The sequence below is a fragment of the Limanda limanda genome, chromosome 10, assembly GCF_963576545.1.
Source record: "Limanda limanda chromosome 10, fLimLim1.1, whole genome shotgun sequence".
In the NCBI taxonomy this organism is placed as follows: Eukaryota; Metazoa; Chordata; class Actinopteri; order Pleuronectiformes; family Pleuronectidae; genus Limanda; species Limanda limanda.
The window spans coordinates 13069261-13094335 of NC_083645.1; the positions used below are offsets into that span (position 1 = coordinate 13069261).

General features: G+C 42.5%; 3 protein-coding genes across 4 annotated transcripts; all 3 read left to right on the plus strand.

The window, feature by feature from the left end:
- Positions 1–5466, plus strand: LOC133011391 (pre-mRNA-splicing factor SLU7-like). Its single transcript, XM_061079123.1, has 13 exons — positions 1–167; positions 1319–1469; positions 1556–1636; positions 1775–1939; positions 2141–2329; positions 2437–2534; positions 2659–2726; positions 3045–3184; positions 3666–3827; positions 3918–4019; positions 4110–4187; positions 5074–5196; positions 5287–5466. The coding sequence occupies exons 1-13, from the start codon at positions 1–3 to the stop codon at positions 5464–5466; spliced, it is 1704 nt and encodes a 567-aa protein (XP_060935106.1).
- Positions 5467–6080: 614 nt separating this feature from the next.
- c1qtnf2 (C1q and TNF related 2) lies at positions 6081–7638 on the plus strand. Its single transcript, XM_061080200.1, has 3 exons — positions 6081–6096; positions 6412–6669; positions 6998–7638. Exons 2-3 carry the CDS (start codon positions 6420–6422, stop codon positions 7636–7638), a joined length of 891 nt encoding a protein of 296 aa, XP_060936183.1. The 5' UTR covers positions 6081–6096; positions 6412–6419.
- Positions 7639–11530: 3892 nt separating this feature from the next.
- Positions 11531–24504, plus strand: ccnjl (cyclin J-like). 2 transcript variants are annotated; one of them, XM_061079854.1, is made up of 6 exons: positions 11540–11608; positions 15165–15375; positions 22881–23180; positions 23292–23451; positions 23952–24007; positions 24104–24504. In XM_061079854.1, the coding sequence occupies exons 1-6, from the start codon at positions 11540–11542 to the stop codon at positions 24472–24474; spliced, it is 1167 nt and encodes a 388-aa protein (XP_060935837.1). In that variant the 3' UTR covers positions 24475–24504. The 2 variants fall into 2 exon arrangements, with proteins under 2 accessions (XP_060935835.1, XP_060935837.1); XM_061079852.1 differs by having other exon boundaries at positions 11531–11608; positions 23952–24504.
- Positions 24505–25075: the final 571 nt, after the last annotated feature.

Sequence of the window (25075 nt, forward strand, 5' to 3'; positions counted from 1 at the left end):
ATGACCGAGCAGCTCAGCACCACCGAGCGGCCCAGCTCCACCTCGGAGGGCATCGTGGGCCGGGACGAGCCCAAGAAGATGACCAGGGAGGACTGGAGGGTGAAGAAGGAGCTGGAGGAGCAGAGGAAGCTGGGAAACGCTCCAGCTGAGGTGGACGAGGAGGGAAAGTAAGTGTGGGTCTGGACAGAAAGTGAGAGGAGTAATGATGAGTTCCAACATGCGTTACATCTGGACATTAAAATATTCCCATGTTTCCAAACAACCTTAAACACCTGATCCTACACTTACCCAGAGGAAACACCATTGCATCTTTCATTAGATCCTCCCTATCTGTATGGGGTTTGATGCAGCAGCGATTATCACTTATCATTTGCTGAATTCCATAAAACTAAACAAACTCAAAGGTTTCACTGAAGCTTGAGTTCAATCTTCAAGGTAACTTTACCTGAAATCCTTTGATATTGTGGTATATTTTGTCCACGCGCAACCAACTCTGTTGTTGTTGGGTGATTTAAATATTCAGAAACTGTAAACAATGGTATCCTACGGTGGCAGAGAGAGCTCAATGCACTGGGTCAGTGATGATGGAACTTCACAAAGCATTGAACTACAGCCAGGTTCATCACTTTTTGAGATAGCTTGTGTTGTGAATTTTTGAAGCGCATGTGTTGCCAAATTGATGAACTGTCCTTGACTTTTCTTATTACATGAATGTGGTGTAAGTCCCACAGTCCCTTTAAACGCAAAGAGGCTGGAAGTGACGTGTTATCTTCGCTGGGGAGATCATGTGATTTTGTTTACAGCACTCCCACACCGTTGTCAGCTGTTATCACCACAAGCTCTCTTCAAATCTTTGTCTGTGTCTTCTGCATGTACAAAATTGCTTTTTCACCGGGAAACATTTGCTTTCTTTTAGTTTTTTGGCGTCTGTCGCACATTAGAAACCTCATCAACATCCCACTCACTCACAGTGAATCGTGTTTGTTCAGACATTGACTCCTCCTGGATTTCTACAGACTTTATACTTGGAGGTCAGACGGATAAAGTTCGTGGAAACTGCTGTCTCACTAGGACATTTGCGTTCACGCATGCATTTCCTCCGGAGAAAATGCGGATGAACTGCGGAGTCCAGTGCATGTCTGAAAGCAGCTTAATATACATTTAAAAACATTGAATCGAATTGGTTCGTAGATTCCTAAACTGGTGTTGGGAACTATATAAAAACTCTGTGTGATGACTTGATGTGTTGGATTTGTAATATTTACTCTGAAGCTACTGTTCATTAATGTGGACCGCTTGTGCTGTTTCATCTCTCCAGGGACATCAACCCTCACATCCCACAGTACATTTCATCAGTGCCATGGTACATCGACCCATCTAATAGGCCCACTTTAAAGCATCAGAGAGGACAGGAAGAAAGATCGGTGCCATACTCAAGCATCGGAGAGTGGTATAAGAGAGGAGTGGAGGTGAGAATGACCCAACATGATTAGCTTTCATGTGGCTGCATCAATTTATACGTAAAGTTATAGCTTCATTGTTTGTCTCCACACAGAAGGCTGTGACCACTAAATTTCGTAAAGGAGCTTGTGAAAACTGTGGTGCTACGACGCATAAAAAGAAAGACTGCTTGGAGGTAAAAGAACTAAAGCAATTTTATCTCTTTCTATCTTCCATCATAGACGAACTTTCACTTTTTTATTTAGTACAATTCTTCAATGTTATATCTGCATACATAAACAATAACCTCTGACCTCAATTTTTGTCTTTTCAGCGTCCCAGAAAAGTTGGGGCGAGGTTTACGGCCTCAAGAATAGCTCCAGATGAACACTCTCAGGTCCTGCTCATTTTGGACTACGAGGGGAAGAGGGATCGCTGGAATGGTTACGACCCAGAGGACCACCAGCGCATTGTGGATGAGTACGCCACACTAGACTTGGTGAGTAGACCAGTGGTTAATGCATTCTGGTTTAACTGTAGAATGTTTGTTACGGAGGGCAAACTCAAGTCAGAACCGGTGCTCAGTTACAGGCACTCTAACATAAATCAGGTGCGATGCCACAGTGGGGCTCAAAACCTTATATTTAGGTGGTGTTTTTGTCAACTTCTTCATGAATCTGAGTTTGTCTTTGTCTTTCAGGCCAAAAGGACTCTGAAGGCACAGAAACTTCGGGATGAGTTGGTGTCTGGAAAACTGGAGGGGGAGAAAGGCAGCGAGGATGAGGATGAAGATAAATATGCAGATGACATTGATATGCCTGGTCAGAACTTTGACTCCAAAAGAAGAATTACTGTCAGAAATCTGCGTATCAGAGAAGACACGGCTAAAGTAAGAGTCACACGATTGCTGAACTAGTATTTCACTTTTATACAGGAAACCTTTGGTCGCTGTAATGTTATTTGTTCATATTCTGAACTCGTGTCTGTCTCTCACAGTACCTGAGGAATCTGGATCCAAACTCAGCCTACTATGATCCAAAGACTAGAGTTATGAGAGAGAACCCATACTCCAACACTGGCATGAACCCTGATGAGTAAGTTACTGCCCGTATGTTTCCTGATCAATCAATCAATCAAATTTTATTTGTATAGCCCATATTCAAAAATCACAATTTGTCATTGGCTCACATTGTAAACATTTCCTGCTGTGTCTGACAGGGTGGGGTATGCTGGAGACAACCTTGCTCGCTACACTGGGTCCACAATCACCATGGCTCAAACGCAATGTAAGTCACTTAGATACCTAGCAGCCACTTTACCTCCTTTCCACTCTCTTTAACACTGACATAACAAGAAGAATTACAAGTATGCAATTCAAACTCTGACTGAAATTATATTTGGGAGCTGGTGCAGATACTGATTTAAAAAGTGAGTTATTTATTGGCTGAAATATATATTTTCAGAAATTGGCAATGATTCTTCAAATATCAAACCCTTGTGACAAAGAAATGTAATTGAGTTTTTATATTTTACAGTTTAACCATAAACATGTAAAAGTGCAACATGTACCCCATAGTGATTGTCAATGCCTCATCTTGTGACAGTGTTTGCCTGGGAGGCCTACGAGAGAGGATCGGAGGTTCATCTGCAGGCCGACCCCACCAAGCTGGAGATTCTCCATCTGTCCTTCAAAGACAAAAAAGAGAACTTAAAGGAGCAACAGCGGGATAGCATCTTGGAGAAGGTGAATACCGGATATCATCTTCTGTTTTAAACCCTCGGGCTGGTAACTAAAGGCCCGCACAATTTGTGAGAAAGGAATCTCACATGTTCATGTTGTTGGACAAGGGCTTAGTACGAAATCTGGGTTTCATCATGTACCACAAATCATAATGTCAATGTGGATGCATATCAAACTCGGCATTGATTGGTCAACTTATGGAATCAGACATCTCATAATCAATGTGTTTTTATGTTTTGAAATGCACAGATACATATATATATTTATAAATATTGTTTTTTCATCTTATTTTCATTTAAAATGGGCCTTACTATAGCAAAATATACGGTATGTGTGTTATTGAAGGACATATTCTAATATTTGGGATGGCAGCAGAAACATTGAGAGATTTATTGATTTAATTCATTCATCATCACAGAGGCCTATAAGTATACCTACTGGCTGATGGCTTAATTGTGTTTGTGCTTTTGTGTGTGACGATCAGTATGGAGGTCAAGAACACTTGGACGCTCCACCACGGGAGCTGCTGTTGGCCCAGACAGAGGACTACGTGGAGTACTCTCGTCACGGCGCTGTACTGAAAGGACTAGTGAAGGCTGTTGTCCGCTCCAAGTACGAGGAGGACGTGATCATCAACAACCACATGGTAAGAACGACTGAATGGACTAAAGCTTTTGCTAATTTTCCACACGTCTTATTCAAAGTATATTCTAAAGAAGATCTTGTGTTTGTTTAGTGTATTTGGGGCTCTTACTGGAAGGACGGCTACTGGGGCTTCAAGTGTTGTCACTCCATGGTCAAACAAAGTTACTGCACAGGAGAGGCTGGAATTACTGTGGTAAGTTATATTTTTTCTAATTCTCTGTTTCATACCCACTTTATCTGATTGCTTTGTTACTTAAACTGGTTTTGTTTACAAAAATTACAGAGCAACACAGACTGTGTTCCGTTTGAAGAGGATCTCACTGAACCACAGGAGGAAGAACAGCCCAAGACTCTGCTTGAGGTAAGTGATGCTGAGAAGATTTCTATTTGCACAAGTCAATGATGATTATAAATTTTTGGCTGACTGTAAACATAGATCTCCTTATATGTAGGGTGTAACAGTACACAAAAATCACTGTTCGGTACATACCTTTTTGAGGATACGGTTCTGTACGTTTGCGGTACATTAGAAACGTAACATAAAACATTGAACTAATTTTGAATTTCTTTTTATTCAACCCTGGTCAACCAGTGCGATGTCTTTCTTACCCAAATAATAATAATAAAAAGTTAAAATAACAAAAGAAACACTCATAAATAAATAAAAATAAATATCCATTAAGATGCAGCATGTAGAAAACAAACTATTCTTAAACTGCACCTTTATTGTTATGTATAATTATCATTATTAAATATACATGTGTTTTTCTTCCAAAAAATGACCTTGTCCACATAGTTCGCAGAGAGGGTTTGATGCTCTGCTGATACTAACAATGTCTCCGCTGCGGAGAACACTGTCAGGCTGGGGACAGAGGTTTATAAAGGGCTGGTGTTAAAGGACTTGCTGACTGAAATGCGGACAAGAAGGAACTTCGTAATGGGGCGTGATTACTTTCAACGTGTGCTTGAACCCTACGTTCTCCACCGGAGTGGTCGCATGTCCGCTGCTATAAAAACACCTATGTGGCTCGTTATGAGTTATTTCTAAGCGGCTGATAATGTTGGGTTTCAACCAAACTCGTTTTTTGCCTGTCCCATTAAAGTTGTGGGGCATCACTCTGCTGATTCCGTTTCAAACGAGTCCGCATGTTCCATGTGCTTCCAGTACACGTGCGTACCGAACCAAAAGGCCTCTAACAAAAACACCCCTATTTATATGGTATAATGTTATTGTTTTCACTCACCAGATGCATCGTGATAACGTGACGAAAGAGAAAAAGAAGAAAAAGAAGAGCAAAAAGAACAAGAAGCGCGGCTCTGACAAGAGCGATTCAGAGGAGGAAGAGAAGAAGAAGGAGAAGTTGAAGAAGGTAAGAATAAACAAGTCTGTGTTCATCTTCCTGTATCTCTGGTTTTGGCTCATTTCGGCGACTGACCTCCAACATCTTTCTCTCTGCCAGGCCCTCGAAGCAGAGGACAAACACAGAAAGCACATAGATGCACTGATGCAGATAGATGAGAGGAAGAGGCCGTACTCCAGCCTGCAGGAAGTGAAGGCGCCCAACGAGGAGGAGCTGGAGGCCTTCCGCATGAAGCGCTGCCGGACGGATGATCCCATGGCCTCCTTCCCTGCAACGTAACCATCTCCCCTCCCTGCTGACTCTCCCCATGGGATTAATGCATTTTTATAAATAAAATATAAATATTTGACTACATTGTGTCATGAAAGAGAATTATTGTTTGGTGCTTATTTGCCAATATCGTCTCATAGAAACCTGCAACATGAGAAGCGCTGATGTAATTTCTGTTCACACTGTGAACTCAGGACACTGCCTCACCCAACAGCTGGAACATTATTATGTCTCTTTTCTCTTGGCTCTGCTTCCCTGAGATAAACACAAACACATTTCATACACTGCTTTAGACCACTGTGCTGTGCTGTTTAATGTGCACATGTAAGATTAACACACTTCTGGTTACATTATTATGTGATATGTAACATTTATTTATTTTCCCATCGTATGAGTTTGATGCTTCATCTGTGCAATACAGTCGCACCGACATGAATACAATGACATCATGGTGAAAAAATGTTCTGGCAGTATACTTGCTTGAAAAGGGCGGATGTTGTGGACTGTGACTGCACATTTCTCTTCAGTTCTTCTCTTGGAGACTTATCTCACCCGACACTGGAAAGTCATGTAGAACGCCTGTGTTCTCACATGCAGAGAAAGGACTTGGATAGTGATTGGGACATAATTTCTAAACTGGTGAGTTGTGTCTCTGCGTGTTTTTAAATGTCATGTGCGATCCCTGTTCTATAACATGCTGCATGCTGTGCCCTTTTTAACCCCTGCGTGATGACCATATAATTTTGCTTTGTAAGAATGCAGTCGTTGCATGAAAAGGCCATTAAGATAACTGTTACTGTTACTGCACTGGATTACAGCTGTGGGTTATATGCATGTGGAGTGCCATGGTTTTTGTTTCACATTCACCTTATCTGATTGTGACCTGCACACGACACCCAAATCAAATCTCTTATCAAAACAATGACTTTCCCTGTTCCTGTCGTGACTCCACAGTTTCCAACATGCTCCAGATGTGTGTGTTGCTCTGTTTGCTGTCAGTTGTCATACCCCAGTCAACAAATTCCTCATCCAAGAAAGGTCGCAACATCACCATCCACTCCTCCCAGCTGGTTTGCAGTCTGCCAGGTCCAGTGGGGCCTGAGGGGACCCCAGGAGCCCATGGATCCCCAGGGGTCATGGGACCCATGGGGCCGCCGGGGAAGGATGGGCCGGATGGGAAGGATGGGGAAAAGGGAGAAAAGGGAGATGGAGGTAGTTATCTGCCAACTCTTTTCTATCATAATGTTTGAATCAATTCTTTCATTCTCTATTATCTGGAAGAATATCTGTTCTGTATGACACACCCCATCAAAGCCCCAATTTCCAACATCCAGGGCTGAAAATTATTTTTTGTTTGTTTCCGAACATAAAAAATTATGATTTTACTCTGACAATCAAGTCCACTTTAATGATAGGAAGCAACCTGTTCTTGTCATGAAACACAGTTTGACTGACGAGCTGTACTTGTTAAATTGATTATTTGTGATCAGTAAAACATGTGAATAACATTGATTTGTCATAATTTTGTCATGACTGTCAGGGGATGCAGGAAGGACTGGGAACCCAGGAAAACCTGGTGTAAAAGGCCGTGAAGGTTTTATCGGCAAGGCCGGACCCCGGGGGCTGAAGGGGCTTCGTGGAACGCCAGGGCTGGCTGGAAAACGGGGACCAAAGGGAGTGCTGGGTGACGTGGGCCAGGAAGGGGCCCCTGGCGGCTGCAACTGTAATAGAGCGGCCCGCTCAGCCTTCTCCGTGGCCATGACTAAGAGCTACCCTAAAGAACGAATGCCCATCCGCTTCAGCAGGATCCTGCTAAATGAAGGAAATCACTACAATGTCAGCAGTGGGAAATTTGTCTGCATTATCCCTGGAGTCTATTATTTCACTTATGATATCACTTTGGCAAATAAACACCTGGCCATCGGGCTGGTGCACAACGGAAAGTACAAGATCAAGACTTTTGATGCAAACACAGGAAACCACGATGTGGCATCTGGCTCTACTGTTCTCCACCTGCAGCAGGGACACCAGGTCTGGCTGCAGATCTTCTACTCGGGACAGAACGGACTCTTCTTTGACCCTTTCTGGACAGACAGCACCTTCACTGGCTTCCTAATCTACCCGGACCAGGACTTTCTCAATGAAGCTGACAGCAAAGCAAATGCTAAGGATGACAGTTAACCCTGAACAATCTTTTGGATTTGTTTTGATTTTAGAATTGACTCTTTCCATTGACTTTATTTACTTATTGAATAGATAGGTCCCCTGCTGAAGGCCTCAGTGACGTGTGAGTTCTGACACTAGGGGGCACCCAAGGAAAGAAGAAACGCAACAACGTTTGGGAAACCACTCAGCAATTATGTATCACTCATGAAATCACAATTCTGACAAAGATCTTTTCAAAAATGAATTCAAGGATGGACTTAATAATTAAAATTCCTTTGTTTCATTAAATTAATGCAGTTTACAGGAGCTGTGAGACTGCTGTGAGTTTTTAATAGTGGCACAGAGCCATAGTCTTTGATGCAGCCATGTTTTTATCCACAACAATAAAACTAAAATCAGTAAAAATTGTATATCCCAGGTCTAGGGGGAACTTGAGCATAACAGAAAGTTGGCTTCTCTTGTTTCTCCACACTTCTCCACAATTTTATCAAATCTTTTATTCTGTCCATTGTTCTGTTCTTCATTTTTTTTACCCTTGTTTCATAGCCATTCTCGTAAAAACATTGTGGTTGGGTTGGGGTCCATTTAAATGATGATCCCTAGCATTAATCATTCAGCCAATCAATTGTTTCCTACAGATGTCTGGTTTTGTATGGTGACAACTCTAAATATTTTTAAGTGCCAAGTAATACACCAAATGAAAACAGGATAAAACTTGCAACAGTAACAGTACAAATGAAAACGAAATTATACTATTAAGTACAAGTCAAAGCTGTTGTTTAAAGTTACATAATTCGATTGTCTGAAATGTAAAGTCTGCAACAAGTAAATAATTTGACATTTTAAAAACAATGAAGTGCTGAATTTTATTGTTGAACTAAACTTAATCAAAATTCTTACACATCCAACAGCTCAACACACCAATTTTTACAATGTAAATCCAATACAGCTGTTTCCAACTCCATGATTGTGTTGCACTGGTAGTTTGCTTTGCTCTCACCCTCTGTCCAGTGGAGCCTGATGGGATTTAAATATGGAGACTGGCTGTACTGCTCTTCATCATGTTAAGACTTCTTCATTTGGTTCATTAGGGCCAGAGCACGGATAGCTCGAAGCATTGCTTTTCGTTTGATTATTCAGGAAAGTTAATAGAATCTTTTGACAGCTTGAACATACTTCACCAAACTTTGTGGGCTCGTCAGGCCTGATGAAAATGGACGTATTGTGGAGTAATTCGAAATGGGTGCACCACAGCAATTCTGTCTGGTTACACCAATCTTCAAGAAATTCGGTACACACGTGTATCATGCCCGGACGAGAATAAGTTCCTGGCACCATTTGATTAGCGCAACAGGAAGTCGGCCGTTTTCGATTTCGGGCCATTTTGGCTGTTGTTTAACAAACTCTTCCTAGACCTTTCATCGGATTAACTTCCAATTTTGTGAGTGGAGATTCAAATTTACTCAAATTGTGAGTTTTCGTCACATGCTGCGACCTGGGCGGGGTGTCAAATTTGTATGAATCCCCATCAAAACACGAGGTTGTGATGGTCCAATTGACTCCAAACTGGACATATATGATAACAGTCCCGGCCTAATGACATCTACACAGAAATCACAGTGCCCCCTGGTGGCAACAGGACATGTCTTGTTTTGCACGTCTTACACTTTGATGTAATCCTCCTCGTCCATTGACCACAGCCATGTCAAACTTTATCAGAAGGGCCTCAAGACATTGATGATAAGGTCATATGGAAACTGTGATTTTCTGTTGAACACCGCATTAGTGGCATGGCTTCAAAGTGTCACTTTTGACTTGTGTACCGAAGGGTTAAGCTGAATGAACAACACTTATTTGTTTTTTTTTAACTCCGCCCAGGCGGTATATAAAAGATCACATCAAAGTATTAATTAATCAAAGGTTTCCTTTTAAGTTTGCTTTAATATCACTGTGTCGGTGGTCATAGATATCTTTGATGTCTTCGACTGATGCAAAGGTGAACAATTTATAGGTCTGAAAAGACATAAACACCGTTTAGTCTGCATGAAGGGAAAGTGATGACACTGCCAAAAGGATGTAAGCCTCGTTTCACTACTTTAATTTGATTTACATTCAATTTTCACTGTGTTGTCTACACTTGATGGCGTGGACCGTAATGTGTGATTAGTGGGCGTGATCAAGCACGATCCACAAAACGCACCCAAAATGGAGCCCTTTCACCCGGTACCTGTTCGTCCTCCCTGCAACCGCATCAGTTCCCGAGATCGCAAGTAATCAGGCCAGCACAGTGCTGCTCACAGTCCTAGTTTCTTATTATATTTTGAGTCAGTATCTGGGGGATCAAGTCGTCTGCGCAGGATGTGCGCAGTCCGCTTCTGTGCAGGAGGTTAATACATTTAAAAAAAAAATTTAATAAATAACAGAAAATAAATGAAAAGTAATTTTTCACTACTTTCAATTTCAATAGGGCCACACTGTCTGTCAGTGCCTATCAGTGCTCGGGCCCTAATAAGTTATCAAATTATAATGTGAAATATTGTATATTGTATAATATATGTCTTATATTTTTCATAATAAGTTATCATATTTAAGGTGATACTGGTCAGTGGGTTTCTTATTCTAAAGTGGCAGCAATATGCTTCTGTAATCTAGGGTCAGGGTAAGTAATGCAATAAATTACACAATTGTTGTGACCTAATTTTGTTTTACTTAAACTTTTTGCCGTTTAGTATTCTACCATTTAAATTCATTCTCTGCCCTTTTACTGTTTAGAAATGTCAACACAAGCCAGCAAAATGAAAAAGGAAGAGATTGAGTGTTTGTAGTTCCGTCGCTGACCTCTAAAGGACTACAACTCCCAGGCTGGAGGAGGGACCTGGAGCAGGAGCCTCGTCTCTCCGCAGCAGCAGCAGCAGCTGGTGCAGCCGAGGAGGCGACTGTGTTACCGCGGAGCCACCGGAGAGGAAGCGGCGGAGCCAGAGCTCTCTGGGGGAAAGTGTCAACAGTTTGGGGGAGACGGCTCGACCCGACGCTCGGCTCCGGGACTCGGTGGTGGCGGCGGCTCGGGGAACTTGTCCGCGGCTTCTAAGTTTGCGTTTAGAAGCGGAAGGTTCGTCTCAAAGTTGAGCCGAGGAGGAGTTCTCTCATTCAGGATGTCGGACTGAGACAAAGGGGCTGGGGGGACATTCCCGTCGGAGCGGCGAGCGGCACATGTGTGGACCGCGACGGTACGAAGTTGAGCAGGTTCGTTGAGCTGCAGCGGGGATGTGTGAGGGTTTGCGGGGAGGTTGTGGGGTTTTACGTCGGTGTGTGTTTTTGTTCTGAAGCGAGGCGACTCTGTCTGTGTGTGCGTGTGTGCGAGAGAGGACAGTTAAGTTGTGTAGCCTCACTGTTTGTCTCGTATTGCAGGCGCCTTCTGAATGATAACCCGTATAAGGTTGTGTTGGGTTTGTTACTAAATGTGAACAATCGTGTTAAACTGGCTCCAGAGGAAAGCTGCATCGATTCATTGACCAGTAACGTGGTCCGGCGAGTCTTTCAACTGGGCCATTTAAATTCCCGAGCAGAGAAAATGGCCTATGCAGCCAAACAGACCTGTGTGAGATCAGCGAGATGTTAGCAAACTTTGTCAAAACCTCTAGATTTCTTTAAGTTTAGCTTCAAACCACAGCCTTGCTCTGACTAACAAAACCAACACACAGCTAATAAAATAAAAATTAATACATTTAATAAGCTATTTCATACAAACACTTAGATTCAGTTTGTTTTTCTCAGTTGAAAACTCTTCATTATCTAACAATCCTCACATTTCTCCTAAAGTCACTGACTTTAAAGTGTCTGATCTGTGTCTTGTTTTGGACTTGTGTGTCTCCGCAGGTAACAAGTTGACTCTTGAACTCTCCTCTGGATGGGAAAGATGGAGAGGGAGCTGCAATGGTGGAAAGGCCAGCTAGCTGCAGATATCCACCAGTCCCTCCGCATCAAGGTGAGTGTGGCGATACAACAACAGAAATTATCTCAATATCATTTTCAACACAACTTTAGTTGAATTCTCATGCTGAATGCTCAATGAGGAGGTGTAACACATAATTGATCCATCGGTTTTTAAAGTGTTTGTCATTCTCTGCCCTCAAAGAAGAGTTTAAAAACATTAGGAGGAAAAATCAAGCCTTTAAACTTAACACAAAAAATAATGTGACATTTATCATGATAATTATATTGATTGATATGAGCATTTTAACTTTATTTAAACAATTTTGTTTGGCGTGGTTGTCCGATTTAAGACAAACTTTTTTGTCACATGAAATTAATTTAAGTTGTGACAAGCTGTACCCAATACCAACCTTGGTGTTTTTTTCTGTTGTAAAGTATATTATTGTGTACCTAAACTAGACCAGGCTAAATGAAGAGTGGATTAATCACTTCATTCCTCCCTGACCCCCATAGCATCCTTCGGCCTAGTTTTCTGGTAATTCATTTTTTTTCGTTTTTGTGTTAAATTGTTTACAACAGACACGGGTGAAAACATAACCTTTGTGGTGCAGGTAATAAAATACATCTAAATCGGATTTGTTGATTTCAAGTCAAAAGGAAAAGGATTTTTTACTAATTTAATTATTCTGGTATCAAAAACAAATCAATTTTCTTTGGGCTTTGGACGTTTTGTTAAAATTTCGTAATGGGCTCTGAGAAGATTGTGATCTTTTTAATTGATTAATCCAGGACATAATTGTCTCATTATGAATTTAATCGTATCGTAATCCTATTTTCAGATTTACTATTAATCTATTAACATTTTAATGATTAATCAAGAAATCATTTATAATGCAGTCAAAACAACTTGGACATTGTGAAGCCAGACATCTTTGTTCCACATATACCACACAGTTTATTTAAAGTTGGGAAGTTAAAATAATTACACGGGCCTGTTGTCTACTTAAACATGGTCTAAATTAGATTACATGGAGGAGTTAAGACTCATTAATTGAGAATGTCTTAATTATCCTCCAAGCATGATCATATTTCTTCCCATGTGTCCCCTTTTTAATGGAGACATCTGTCACTTGACTGGCATCTTCTAGCTGAGGCTCTGCTGCCAGCTCAGCACATGGGGAGCTGAATACAGATCAGGTTTGAGACGTCGGGCGCCTGAACGTGCGAGTGAGGTTATGTGTATTTATGTGGAGAAAGAGGACTGTAGTGAATCAGATATTTGTGAGACTCACAATGAATCATTCACTTACACACAGTTTGATTCATTTGTGTTCATGCTGGACAGTGTCTGACTCAGAGCGAGCTGTCAGTTAGAGTGAGGATCTGTACGCAGAGCTGGAAACTAAACAACACACCCACTCTTTTCTCCTATGCCGTAATGAAAGGGGGTGATAGCGTCAGTCTAATGTCAGGTTTGATCTCCTTATAACAGCAGTTTGGTTTGAATCCTGAGCAACAGGCTCGCTGCAGTTAATGCTGTGTAATGAAATGTCCTCAGTGTGAATTCTGCAGAGTTAGAAAAGAGAGCAATACGATTCATGTGGTGAAGTGAGAAATGCCAGAGACTAATTAGAGAGACATATAAGATTTGTTGTTTTTATTTAGGAACTGGTAGAAGACAACACACTGTATAGTTGTTTCACAACTGATTATAAAATAACACTAAGCCCAACAGAAGTTATGCCCTGTTTCTAAAAAGATTTCAATTACTTTTAGACACAATATAATATAAGACGATAATAGGAGATTTCTGGCATTATATATATATTTTTTAATCATACCTCAAATACTTCTGCAACATGCTGACTTTTACTTTCTTATTATGCCAACGGAGCATCTTGTTTTTCTACTAAATTCTGAAGTATTTGGATTTAAGGACTCATAAACTAACGCGAACATGGATTTTTATTGTGGATGATACGTTAATTAATTTGTTTGATGATGGCAATGAAGCAGGGCTCGTTTATTTAAGGCAATTCAAAATGCTTTACATGGAGTATTACAACATGATGCCATACAAAAAGCAACAGGATTTAAAAAGAGCAAAATAAAATACGATAAAAAAACAAGAATAAGATTAGACAGGCCAGTGCAGTTCATGATACGAGTTAACATTCCAAAACTAAATTTACTCAAGTTCTATACGTGATGAATTTAAAATGGCTTTGGGTTTCGGTCACCTCGGCTTCTGTGGAATTAAGAGGAGGTGAAATGGGTGTCTGTGTTAACATTTCCTGCTTGGCGCCTGCTCCCCCACTGTCTCTTCCAGCCTTAATGACATTTGCTGCAGTGATAATGCCCTGATGTGGGAGATAGTGGTGGTGTGTAGCATGTGGCAAATTATCAGACATGCAAATCAGGAGGAGGCAGCTGTGGAATCCTTAATTATGGTGCAGGTCCCCCACAAAGGCACCTCTCCACCCACCCACCCCCTGGAGCCCCTCCAGACTTCGGCAGCAGCCCCCTCCTCCCACTGCCCTTGTACCCCGAGACAGACAGATGGACCAGAGGCAGAATCTGCAGCAGTGGGAGGAGAGAAGAGTTTGGGGAGGACTGGGTGGTGTGGTGGGTTGTGGCACCGGGGGTGGAGCTGCTATATGTTGAATTGGAAGTGGGGGTACTGTTTATTTTTGGATTCAATTGAAGTGTCAGTCTGAGCATCCTTGTTGTCTCAGTTGCTTTCAAAATAAATAGTGTCACCCTGTAGCCCTGAGATGTTCAGAGCCTAAAGGCAGGGATATTCCTCAACAACTGTCCTTACGCGATGTGTGTGTGTCTGTATAACTCCTCTGATATAAGGACCCCTCACTGTGTGATCTAAAGGAGATTAACCAGGAAATCCCCAATCTCATATTAAATCCAAATCAAAAGCCCTTGTTTTTACCCGGATTCAGAAAAACACATCATTTAAAAAAAACATTTTTTGAAAACTAATTTATTTTGGGGGGGTTTAGCCGCTTAAGAACTGAGGAAAGTAAGTTTGTGCGTCCATTGTTTTGCGGTCTGAAGCCGATTCTGAAACCGGAGCCATGTGCTCTCCTGTTCTCTGCAGCTGATTGGGGAAGAGGCCGATTCAATGCTAATGCCCCCGAGTATCTTCCTTCCACTTTGAAACACATGCAGCTAATTGAACATGAATAGGAGATGTGCTAGGGGTGAAACCTAATCCTATCTACTACTCAACCTCCACACCCCCCTCATCCTCCCCCCGCTAAAAACCACACACACACACACACCCACACACCAGCGCCCTCAGCCCATCGAGACCCCTGCAATGACCCAGATTAGCTCCAGTTCTATGCAGCGATTGTGAATAAAATGTTTATTTTTTGGTGTTAAATTTAGTTTTATTCCTCACATGAGTATTTCAGACCGTCAGCAGCTCTCCTGAAAGCAGTTTAACACAATCAGCAGGAGAGATGCATTGCTTGCTATTATTATGCATATTTTTTACAGCCTCTGTGTTTCTTAACCTCTGCCTCCTGCCCACCCCCCAAACTGCCGTCATTTGCATCCCTTCTCATTCCTCTTCTCTTCTCCCTCTCCAGGAGCTGAAGCTGCCGGTGTACCGGGCTCACTCGCCGCAGATTGGCATGCGACGGTACTTCGCGGACTTGCTGGCCATCCTCAGTAATCGGTATCAGCTATGTCCTACAGCACGCCACCTGGCCGTCTACCTGCTGGACTTGTTCATGGACCACTATGATGTGGCTGTCAAGCAGCTCTATGTGATCGCCCTCTCCTGTCTGCTCCTAGCCAGTAAGTCCCTAAACAGCCTTCCAGCTTCTTCCTTGACTCCGTCTACATGTCTGTTTTACACTCCAGGTGGTTTTTGACTGACTAACCCTTCATCTTCCTTATTATTCCGAGACGCGTGTTGAAATTGTTGCTTTGGAAACTACAGTTCTCAAATCCAAATATTGAAACAGTTCAGAGGTAGCTTAACTAAGATTAGATTTTATGTTGTCATCATAACGTGCAAATTCACAAGAGCTGCAATGTAAATACTCTGAGCTAAAAAAGGAGCCGTGGCTGTGGTTCATACCCAGATGGCACAAGGCCCCTCACAAGGCTAATTTGAGTTAGAGACCATGATGATTTTCATTTTCCGGCTACACTGCTAACGCTGCGACGCTAGTTTCACGAAAGACTCCTTGTTAGCATTGTGGTGGGATGACTATACCATTGTTTTAGTGGAAACTACAGAGCGTTATCTGTGTAGTTGATGCTAGCTGGGATAACACGTCTGGGGCTGCTCCTGTTATTCTAATCCTATACAGTGAATCTCAGATGAACCAGTTTCATGTGGTTAAAATATCCTCTTATTAAAACATGTTTTCACCCCCCCCCCTTTTCATTTTTATCTCTGAAAACATTGTTGGATGCATTTCATCCAACCCCCACACCAATCCTCTGGTTAATTATTCATTAGCACTTTTCTTTGCGATCGCTATGTTTTCATACCTAAAAGATTGATTCATACCTACACTTCTGTGGAGTCTGATGTAGTGTATTCCTCTGGGTCACAACCTCTACTTCATCAGCGTGCCACACCATTGTCCTGAATGACCTGCATTGTTTGTATTTGCATTTGTACAATCATACAATCATTTGCTGTTATTGAGCCTTTCCACCATCGGGGGAAACGGACAGGACGGAGAAGTCTGACAATATGATAGTTGGAATAAGGTTTGTTAGCTTGTTCAGTTAGGTCTTTTCATGGGATTTGTTTTATGAAAATATGTTTAGAAAATACTAGCGTTATCATTTAAAAACTGTCCCTGCAAAAAGCATTTTACAGAAACTAAGTCAAGTTGAAACTTTTTATTTTACTACGGTTCCTTGTTTTTAAGCCAGTTCGATTGGTTGTTGTTGTTCTGTACTTGTAGCTGCTTTTCTCAAGCTGTCAATTTTTCTGTATGAATTTCTGTTTCACTGCTGTGGTGCGACGACCAGTAACCATGTTTCTCTGCTGCAAAACAGAAAAATGCTTTATTGCAAAAGCAGGTGTGTTAATCTTTGTCTGGCTGACGCATGGTGTGGCTTGCGTCTTAGTTATTAGTGTCTCTGTGTCTGCCTCGTGATTCACCGACAGAGGTTTTCTGTGCATTGATGCAGCCCTCGGCATCATGGGTAATTAGACTAATGATAACGTCAAAGAGGGAGTCTGGAACAGGGTCCGCTCACTTGGGAGGGCTCAGCATGTGTGCATGTGTATGTTTAGAGGCACAGAGGCCATCTCTGCAATCAGAGTAGTCTCTGTGGTGCAATAGATTTGAATATGACACTTGAAAGAGGTTTTATTTAAAAGCAATCTCACAAGGATCCAAGAATAGCTTTGAGAGTTGGCTCTTGGAGTGATATAAATATTTTCAACCTAACCTGGACAGAGGTTCTAATTTAACTCTCCTTTATCGTTTTTTTTGTAGAATCTTTTGATTGTGGAGTTCAGTTGGTTTGCCTCACTCCTCTTTGCTCTCCTGCCTCTGACTCCTCCACGACTCTAGGGAGTCTCTGCCATGATGGATGAAGGCTTGAAAGGGTGTTTGATTCAAAGTTGTCTTGGGTTTTTATCTGTCCTGAGGTGCTTTGGAATCTGGCCTAGTTATTGAACGGCCTCCCCAGATCCCTCTGCCTTCCTTTGACAGGCACATACATTGTCTTTCTTCAAATATTTCTGGCTTCTGCACTCGGTTAATTAATCGCGACCTCTTTTGTGCCTCTCAGCAGTCACTGCTTAATCCTGTTACTCCATTGTGGCTGTGTGTTTTTGTGGATGCTTGTGTGTGCATGTGTTTGTTCATGGATGAGCTCCTTTTCATTTGCAAGAGGAAGATCTTTGTCAGGTTTTCGAACCCACAGGGACAGAGTGTTATTGACTGTTGGGTACTTATTAAGAGACCTCACTTTATTCCAGAGAACACAATTTTTCAAGGAAATCAAAATCCTGGAAAATGAAATGTAAATTTCAGTGAAGGCTGTTTATGTATACACTGCATATTTCCATTTGAAATCACTCCACAAACTTAAATGTCTATTGTGTTAAATTCCATGAAGTCCTGCAGTGATCACATCAGTCTTCTTGACAGATCTTGCTCCCTGGAGTCAGACCTCTGCATATTGCAGCTATTTGTTATGGTAAATGAGATTGTCGATGTGTCTCTGCTGCCTGCCAGCACAAGACTGCTATGGATTTTTATTGTTGTTGCAACACTTCCTAATGTATTTATGTATTCAGTGAAGTTGGTCTGTGGATCCTGATAATGAACGTTAGATGCTCTAGCAATCTAATTTGTCATGTCTCCACTGTGACTTATTATTCATGCTGGATGTCTTCTATTTTGTTCAGTCAACCTGATCCAATGAAGGGTCTCTAAAGCAAAAAAAGAGCATCCTGTGAAATGCACAAGAAGCTCAGTCACTAAACAGTACACTTACATAGGCCTCAGAGCCTGGGGGTAGGGGGGGGGACTGTGTGCTGAGGGGCACCTGCCATATGCTCTCCGAGTCAGGCCTCAAACAAAAGCCTGTCAATGCAAGCAGGACAGCCAGCCAGACGCTTCCCAGAGAGGGGGAGGGGAGCAGAAACTGAGGGCTGGAGGTTGAGTGTGCAGGCGTGTGTTTGTGTGTTCGTGGTAGAGACTTGCTGTAAGCTAACCTTGCTAAATAAGGAGATGGTTGCCGTGGCAACCTTGCGATAAACCTATGGATTTTTGCACATCCTGATCACCCTGATTAACATACACGTTCATGTCTAAATGTATTTCCTATTTGAATGGACGTTGCTTAACTACTGCACAGCAATTGAACTGAGTGGGTTCTGGTCTTCCTGCGTTTAGCTGCTAGCTGTGTTTCCTCTTCGTTCTCTCACCTTGTCAGGGACAGGCGGAGAGAGCCGGTCCTGGGACAGGGTGGCCAGTAAAAGCAGCTCCACATCCCTGGGGGGGTTGGGAAATGAGTGGAGCGGTACTTCAAAGCCAGGTTGGCTGCTGATGTTAAACAGGGTGGAAAGGGAGGGAGAAGAGGTGGCCTGCAAAATGGGACATATTAGAAGTGAACCACTCTGCAGGGTGCCCTGAAATGTAGATGAATAGGGAACCCACTCCCCCTTTTATGCCCCTCTGAGGTTTGACAGTAATTCTGATGGAACTGTTGTCATGTGCAGCCCTCGACATTAATGAAATTATGTAGAGATGTAGAGATGGGTGTGGACATGTGGATATCATAAATTATTATCAGATGCTACTAAAGCACCAGTTCATATTTTATGTTGGGGAGCTGTTGTGTAGATTAGACACATTTTGAGATGTAATAATATTACATCTCAAAATGTAATAATATTTAGTGTTTTGTTGTGTAATGCACAAGGCTCTGTTTGCTCACATTCTCTCTGTGTCGGCCATCATCACCTATATGGCAAGACCCCCCCCCCCCCAACACACGCACACAGACATAGGGCGAGTTTTCTAGGATTCTCTTTGGTCACCCAGGCATTAGCATCAAGGGTCAAGGGTCAGCCTGGGCCTACAATGCGTGAGCCGCCAGGGCCAGGGGTGGCAACACAGAGATTCTGTGATGGAGCTGTGAGCGATTTCACACTCCCAATGAAAGATGAACCAGTAGATAAAAGGGAGTTTAACAAGCAAAGGAAATTCCTCTATTGGCTGTCAAGTGAAAGAAGAGGAAAGTAAAGATTAACTTGAGTTATTCCTTATAAATAATTATTTTACTTCATTTGGGACAATGAAAACTGAACTAGAAATTTGGTTTCGTTAAAATGGGGATCAACAGAAACAATGTTCTTTGTCTCTGTGCGAGAACGCACCTCTCAGGTTTCCTAACGGCCCCTATCACTCTTAACCACTCCGCACCCTCACCTCCTTCCCCAAGCAGCACACCTGGGAGGAGGCGCTGCAACCCAGCCTTACCTCTCCCTAACCCCTGACCTGTAACCCCTCCTGTGTGAGTGGGCCTCCTGTAGTGTCAGTACATGGAAAGGATAGCTGGTGTAGATCCAAAATAAAAAGCAAGGCTGTTTTTGTCCGTCATCACTGTGTCTCTTCCCTGCTCGCTGACTTCAGATAGGATCATCGAGTCGCCTGCATTCCAGGTAGTCTGAACTCCCAGGAGAGGAATTCAGTGTTCACTTTCAGAAGGACAGCAGAGGTGTTTGCATGTTGCTACAGGGTATCAGTGAGAAGATGGAATACATTTGAGGAAGTCCAGATTAATGACACTGAAGGAGGCTTCATATTCTTTTGAAATGGGATTGTACAAATTGCAAGACAGAGTGAAATATCCCAATTCTAAAATGAATTGAGATTTCAATGCACAGTTTATCCTGTTTTTTTAGCTCTAGAGATAAAACAAATAGTAGCTTATGAAAAAAACACCAAGAGTGTCTCTGGTAATAAATGTTTTTCAAAAGAACAGTGGAAAACAAAAAATATTCCTCAGATTCTTAGCACCTATTTCTATCAATTTCAAATGAGACCTGGCCCTGACACTGGATGACGTTGCTTGTGCTTCAGAAAAAGTAGAAACGTCGGAGCACGAGGATTTTTATGTTTTGGCCCAGAGTTTTATTTTATTTTTTATTGCTGGATCCCTCTGTGGCTGCTCTCTAGCTGTGGCATCTCATTGAAATGAATGAGAGCCCTGTATTGTCACACAGACTGTGATCTACACCGCAGTCGGTTCTTTTTACAGTGAGTTAAACTGCTTTGTGGCTCAATCTGCTACTGTATTTCTGTTGGTTGTTTTAATTTTTTCCAAGCTGTTGGGGCGTCCCACGTTTCTCATGCGCCCAGACACCCACAGTAGTAAACCAAAGGAGTAATCACAGAGCACAATGAGGAGATTGACTTCCACTGTCTCTCTAAAGATCAAAAAAGGCTGGGGTTGTGTGGAGATTGGGGGCATTGATGGCTTTTTATGGCATCGTCTGTGTGGACACAGCAGTCTGGGAGCAGACAGAGGCCTGATCCAGAGGATATGAGGGTGAGAGAAAGGGGTAAGTGTGGACTGGGCCGTGCAACTAGCCCTTAACAGCCTTGTTTCACTGTGCTTCCTGTTCTGCCGGAGAGACGCCATTACTGCCTCTCTGCTAATTACCCCTCTAGCCTGTTGGGCTGCAGATCTCCCCTCTCGCCTCCCCTCTCGCCTCCCCTCATGCTCTCTCAGCCATTCCCCCTCTTCTGCTTTGTTTAATGGCAGGTCGCAACATCTGTGGTAAAACTCACACATGGTAGGAAGATGAGTCCCCTTACTGATACGTAGGCATAAAGAGGTATGAGAGGTCCATCAAAGACAACCACAGTAGCTGTGGCATGTCAGACAGTCGTCTTTTGAAGGATTCACTAAAGTTAATACAGGTCCTATTTATAACATTCAGTTGCCATGGTTTTAGATAAGAGGCCAAGAATTGCCTCAACAGCACGGTTGTTGTTTTTCCCAGCTGGATTTATGTTTTGAAACATAACATTTCAATCCTCATCTGAACATATAATCTCAAGTAATTCTACAACAACCACCGAGCAGTGTGCATGATGAGGTTATTTGTATATTCATGTGTTGGTTTGTTTGTATTAGGTGTATTTTCCCTGTCATTTCATTTGCTCCAGCTTTCGGTATCTTTAAAAGGATACAGACCAGACTTTTATTTATTAGAATCTAACCCTTTGAGATGTATCATCCCGAACACAACAAGTCCCCTCATTTAGTGTTTATAAATTGCACATAAATATTACATTCATGTTTTGAAAATTAGTGACAAATATTTGTGACAATATTTGTCACAAATTATAACTTTAAACATTAAGACTTCTTTTATATTGATACTTAACTGTTTATACAACAGCTTGCATATGGGGTTGTACACAGGCTTAAATATATAAATATATTAATAAACACTCATGACTACATTAAAGTGATTGAATACATTATTATTAAATGTGTATATACTGCTAGTCGAGGCTATATTGGGGCACATAAGTTAATTAAATCATCAAGACTAATTATTTGGTATTTAATAAAAAATATGCATCAATATTGTATTCTCCTGTATTAATGCTACTGAACAATTCAGTAGCTGTGGGGCTTCAGTTCTGGGACAGAATCTGTTCCATTGTAAGTCTACACCGTTCCCCCACTTCTTTCTACTTGAAGCTGTGAGCAGTTAAGGCACATGCTTCAGAGAAAAGCCTGTATCAGTGTAACCTGACACCCAGCTCCTTGCCCTCATTCTTAAAGTTTGAGCAGAGGCCTGTTGGACCTGTGGATTAAAACCAGAGTCACCCCTCTTCATTGGCCACATGGACCCCAGGGGCCTGGGGGCTGTTGCTATGGAAAGTATGTCTTGGGATGGCGATTGGGGAGGGGGCTCACTATAGTGGTACTGCTGTAATGTCTTGATGTGGAGTGAGAGGGACAGAAATCTCAGGGATCGAGATTACTCGCTTTTCATAGAAAATAGTCAGGCTTGTGTAATCCCCAGTAAGTGCTGCATGCTCTGTAAACATATAGAGATGCTTCCCAATGCTTGTTAGTGTAATGGCTTAGCTTTATGGCCAGATGTGCAGTAATAGTTAACTTAATTGCTAATGCTTAGCAGGCACTTGTTAGTTTATGTGGAAGCAGGCTCTTTAGAACTGACCATAAACCTGCTGCATGTGGCTGCAGATATTAGTTATTGTAAAAAAGAAATAAAGTAATTTAGAATGAAATATTTTTTTAATATTCATTACATCAAAAATACTGGGTTTAAGAATATCCGCAGAGATTTTGGGATTATACATCTGTCTATACAATTATGGCTTTTTTAGGCTGGGATTTTAATTAATATGTTTTATATTATCAGCTTTCAGGCTCTTGAAACTCTTAAGCCTAACTGTCTATTTCACATGATTCACAGACTTCATCTTAGTAATAAATATTGGCTGCAATTAATGATTATTTAACTTTTGTTGGATCAATTGTTTATAAAATAAAATAATATTAATTTAAAACATTGATTCAAAAGAGCACAGTAAATCGCTCAGGGGTTTCAAACTGATTATACTGACGCATCAATGACCTCCCAGTCTGCTGCTGTTATGCTTGCTAACCAAGTACATTACAGGATCTAAATGTAAACTGTCTATGTTGCACAAAAAACAATAGCTGTATGTGTCATCTTAAAATCAGAAAAATTAATAATTGGCCCTGCTGCATAATTTGTTATTTTGCACTAAACTCTAAAATCTTCTGTACGTTTTTGTTTCCAGGTAAATTTGAGGAGAAAGAGGACCGGGTTCCCAAACTGGAGCAGCTGAACTCTCTGGGTTTCATGTGCAGCCTGAACCTGGTTCTTAACAAGAAGGATCTGATCAAGATGGAGCTCCTGCTGCTGGAGACCTTTGGCTGGAATCTGTGCATGCCCACACCCGCCCACTTTATTGACTACTACCTCCATGCCTCTGTGCAGGAGGGCGACCTGTACAACGGCTGGCCCCTATCCTCCCTCTCCAAAACCAAGGCTTTCATGGACAAATACACTCATTACTTTCTGGAAGTCTCACTGCAAGGTGGGTCTGGAAGTGGAGGGTGACATTGCTTTGTTTGTTCATTAATATATTTGCTTGTGATGTAAGTTTGAGGGAAGGATTCATAAAACTCTTGTGTCTGGATTCTTCTAGATCACGCCTTCCTGAGTTTCCGACCATCTCAGGTCGCTTCTGCGTGTGTGGCAGCCTCTCGCATTTGTCTGCAGATTTCCCCAAGCTGGACGACAGCTCTGCATCTGCTAACAGGCTACACCTGGGACCACCTCACCCAGTGCATTGAACTTATGCTGCTGTAAGAGATACACAAGACACACACACACACACATGTACATATAGAGAAAAGAAATCCAAGCAGATGAGCCTCTGACTTTAAGGCCACTCTCTCACTCTGTAGTTTTGTTGCCATGGTTTTTGGATTATAAGACACAGAGGCTTATAACGCTGTGTGCAATAATGTGGTGTGTAATTTAACAACATTAATTAAGTTGGACATTTTTTGGGCAGCGGGAGGCAGTGTGTGTTTGTTTGTCTGCTCCCCTGTAAGTACAATTGTTTGGACATGTTCAGACTAATTGTGTGGGAGTAAAAAGGGTTGTTTCACACTGATCTCTACTCCCGTTAATGGATTTCTCTGACCACTGGAAATCTTTGCAGGGAAATGTCCCTGATGTGTTCACACGTTGTGTTTTCTCCCTACAATACAATAATGGGATTAGTTATTTTTCATTACTTAATATAAAGTATTTATTTTTCATCTTCATGATGATGACGGAGATATTTGTCCCTCCACAGTGCTCATGACAACGACGTAAAGGAGGCCAACAAAACCAAATCCACTCCTCCTCACCGTCCCTCCTCCCTGCAGACTCAGCCCCAGATCTCTCACCTCTCTCCAGTGTCAGCCATCCAGAGACCGACCTCCTCCTCGTCCTCCACCTCTTCCACACCACAGCTGCTCTTTCAACCTGATGGCTTCCCGCACCTCTCCCAGCATTCCCCGTCCCTATCCCATCTGCAAGCGCTCGCTGACTCTCAGGCTCTGGGGCCCATCGGGACCATGTCTCAGGATTTCCTTCAGACCCACAGGATGGGTTTGTTATCTGGGGTTCCCTCCCTGACTCCTGGGAGTGGGTTCGCCTCTTACCCAAGCCTGACCGCAGGTCTTCAGCCGGTAACACGTGCTCTGCCGCTCCAGGCCCCGATTTCTGTACAGATGGCTCTAGCAGGTGAGCCACGGCACTGTCTGAGTATGGCCTACAGCGGGGGCTACCTGGGGGCTCATCACACCTTTGCAGCCGGCTGCTTTGACAGGTGACGCCAGGAGACGGAGAGAGATCGCAAACCGCCGCGGGTGTGCACTTCTGCGCTTTCATCCCGGCTTCCTACCCTGAAACATCCACTCACGGACCTCCTCTCTCTCTCCGTCGGCACGGCAACACCTTCAGCACATCCAGCCCCCCCGCCCATCTCACAGACACGCCTAAAACGCAAGCAAAGGTCCAAAGGCAAGATGGACCCGGTGGAAGTCATCACACTGTCGTGACAAACGCTCCACTGGCTCATGAAATACTGAGGCATTGCAAAAATGTTATTGCCATACTCTGAACTGGTTTTTCTAGATCTGTGTAATTGTTGACTGTCATCACTGTGAATGAGATGAAAGCAGCAGTGTGATCGAACACCCACCTCATTCAGTGCCTGAGCTCAGTTGTGTGATAGCTGAGCCAATTTTAGAAGTGCACAGAGCAGCAGTATCCGGGATAAGGATATCTTGCTGCTTGACATGTTTTCTTTTCTTCATTTTCTAATCCAAATTTTTTCACAAATGTAAAGAGACAAATTGGCTGGAATTGTTTCTTGAGCCGTCATTTAGAGGCGAGGGCAGAAGAAACAGAGGCTTGTTGCTGATTTGGCAA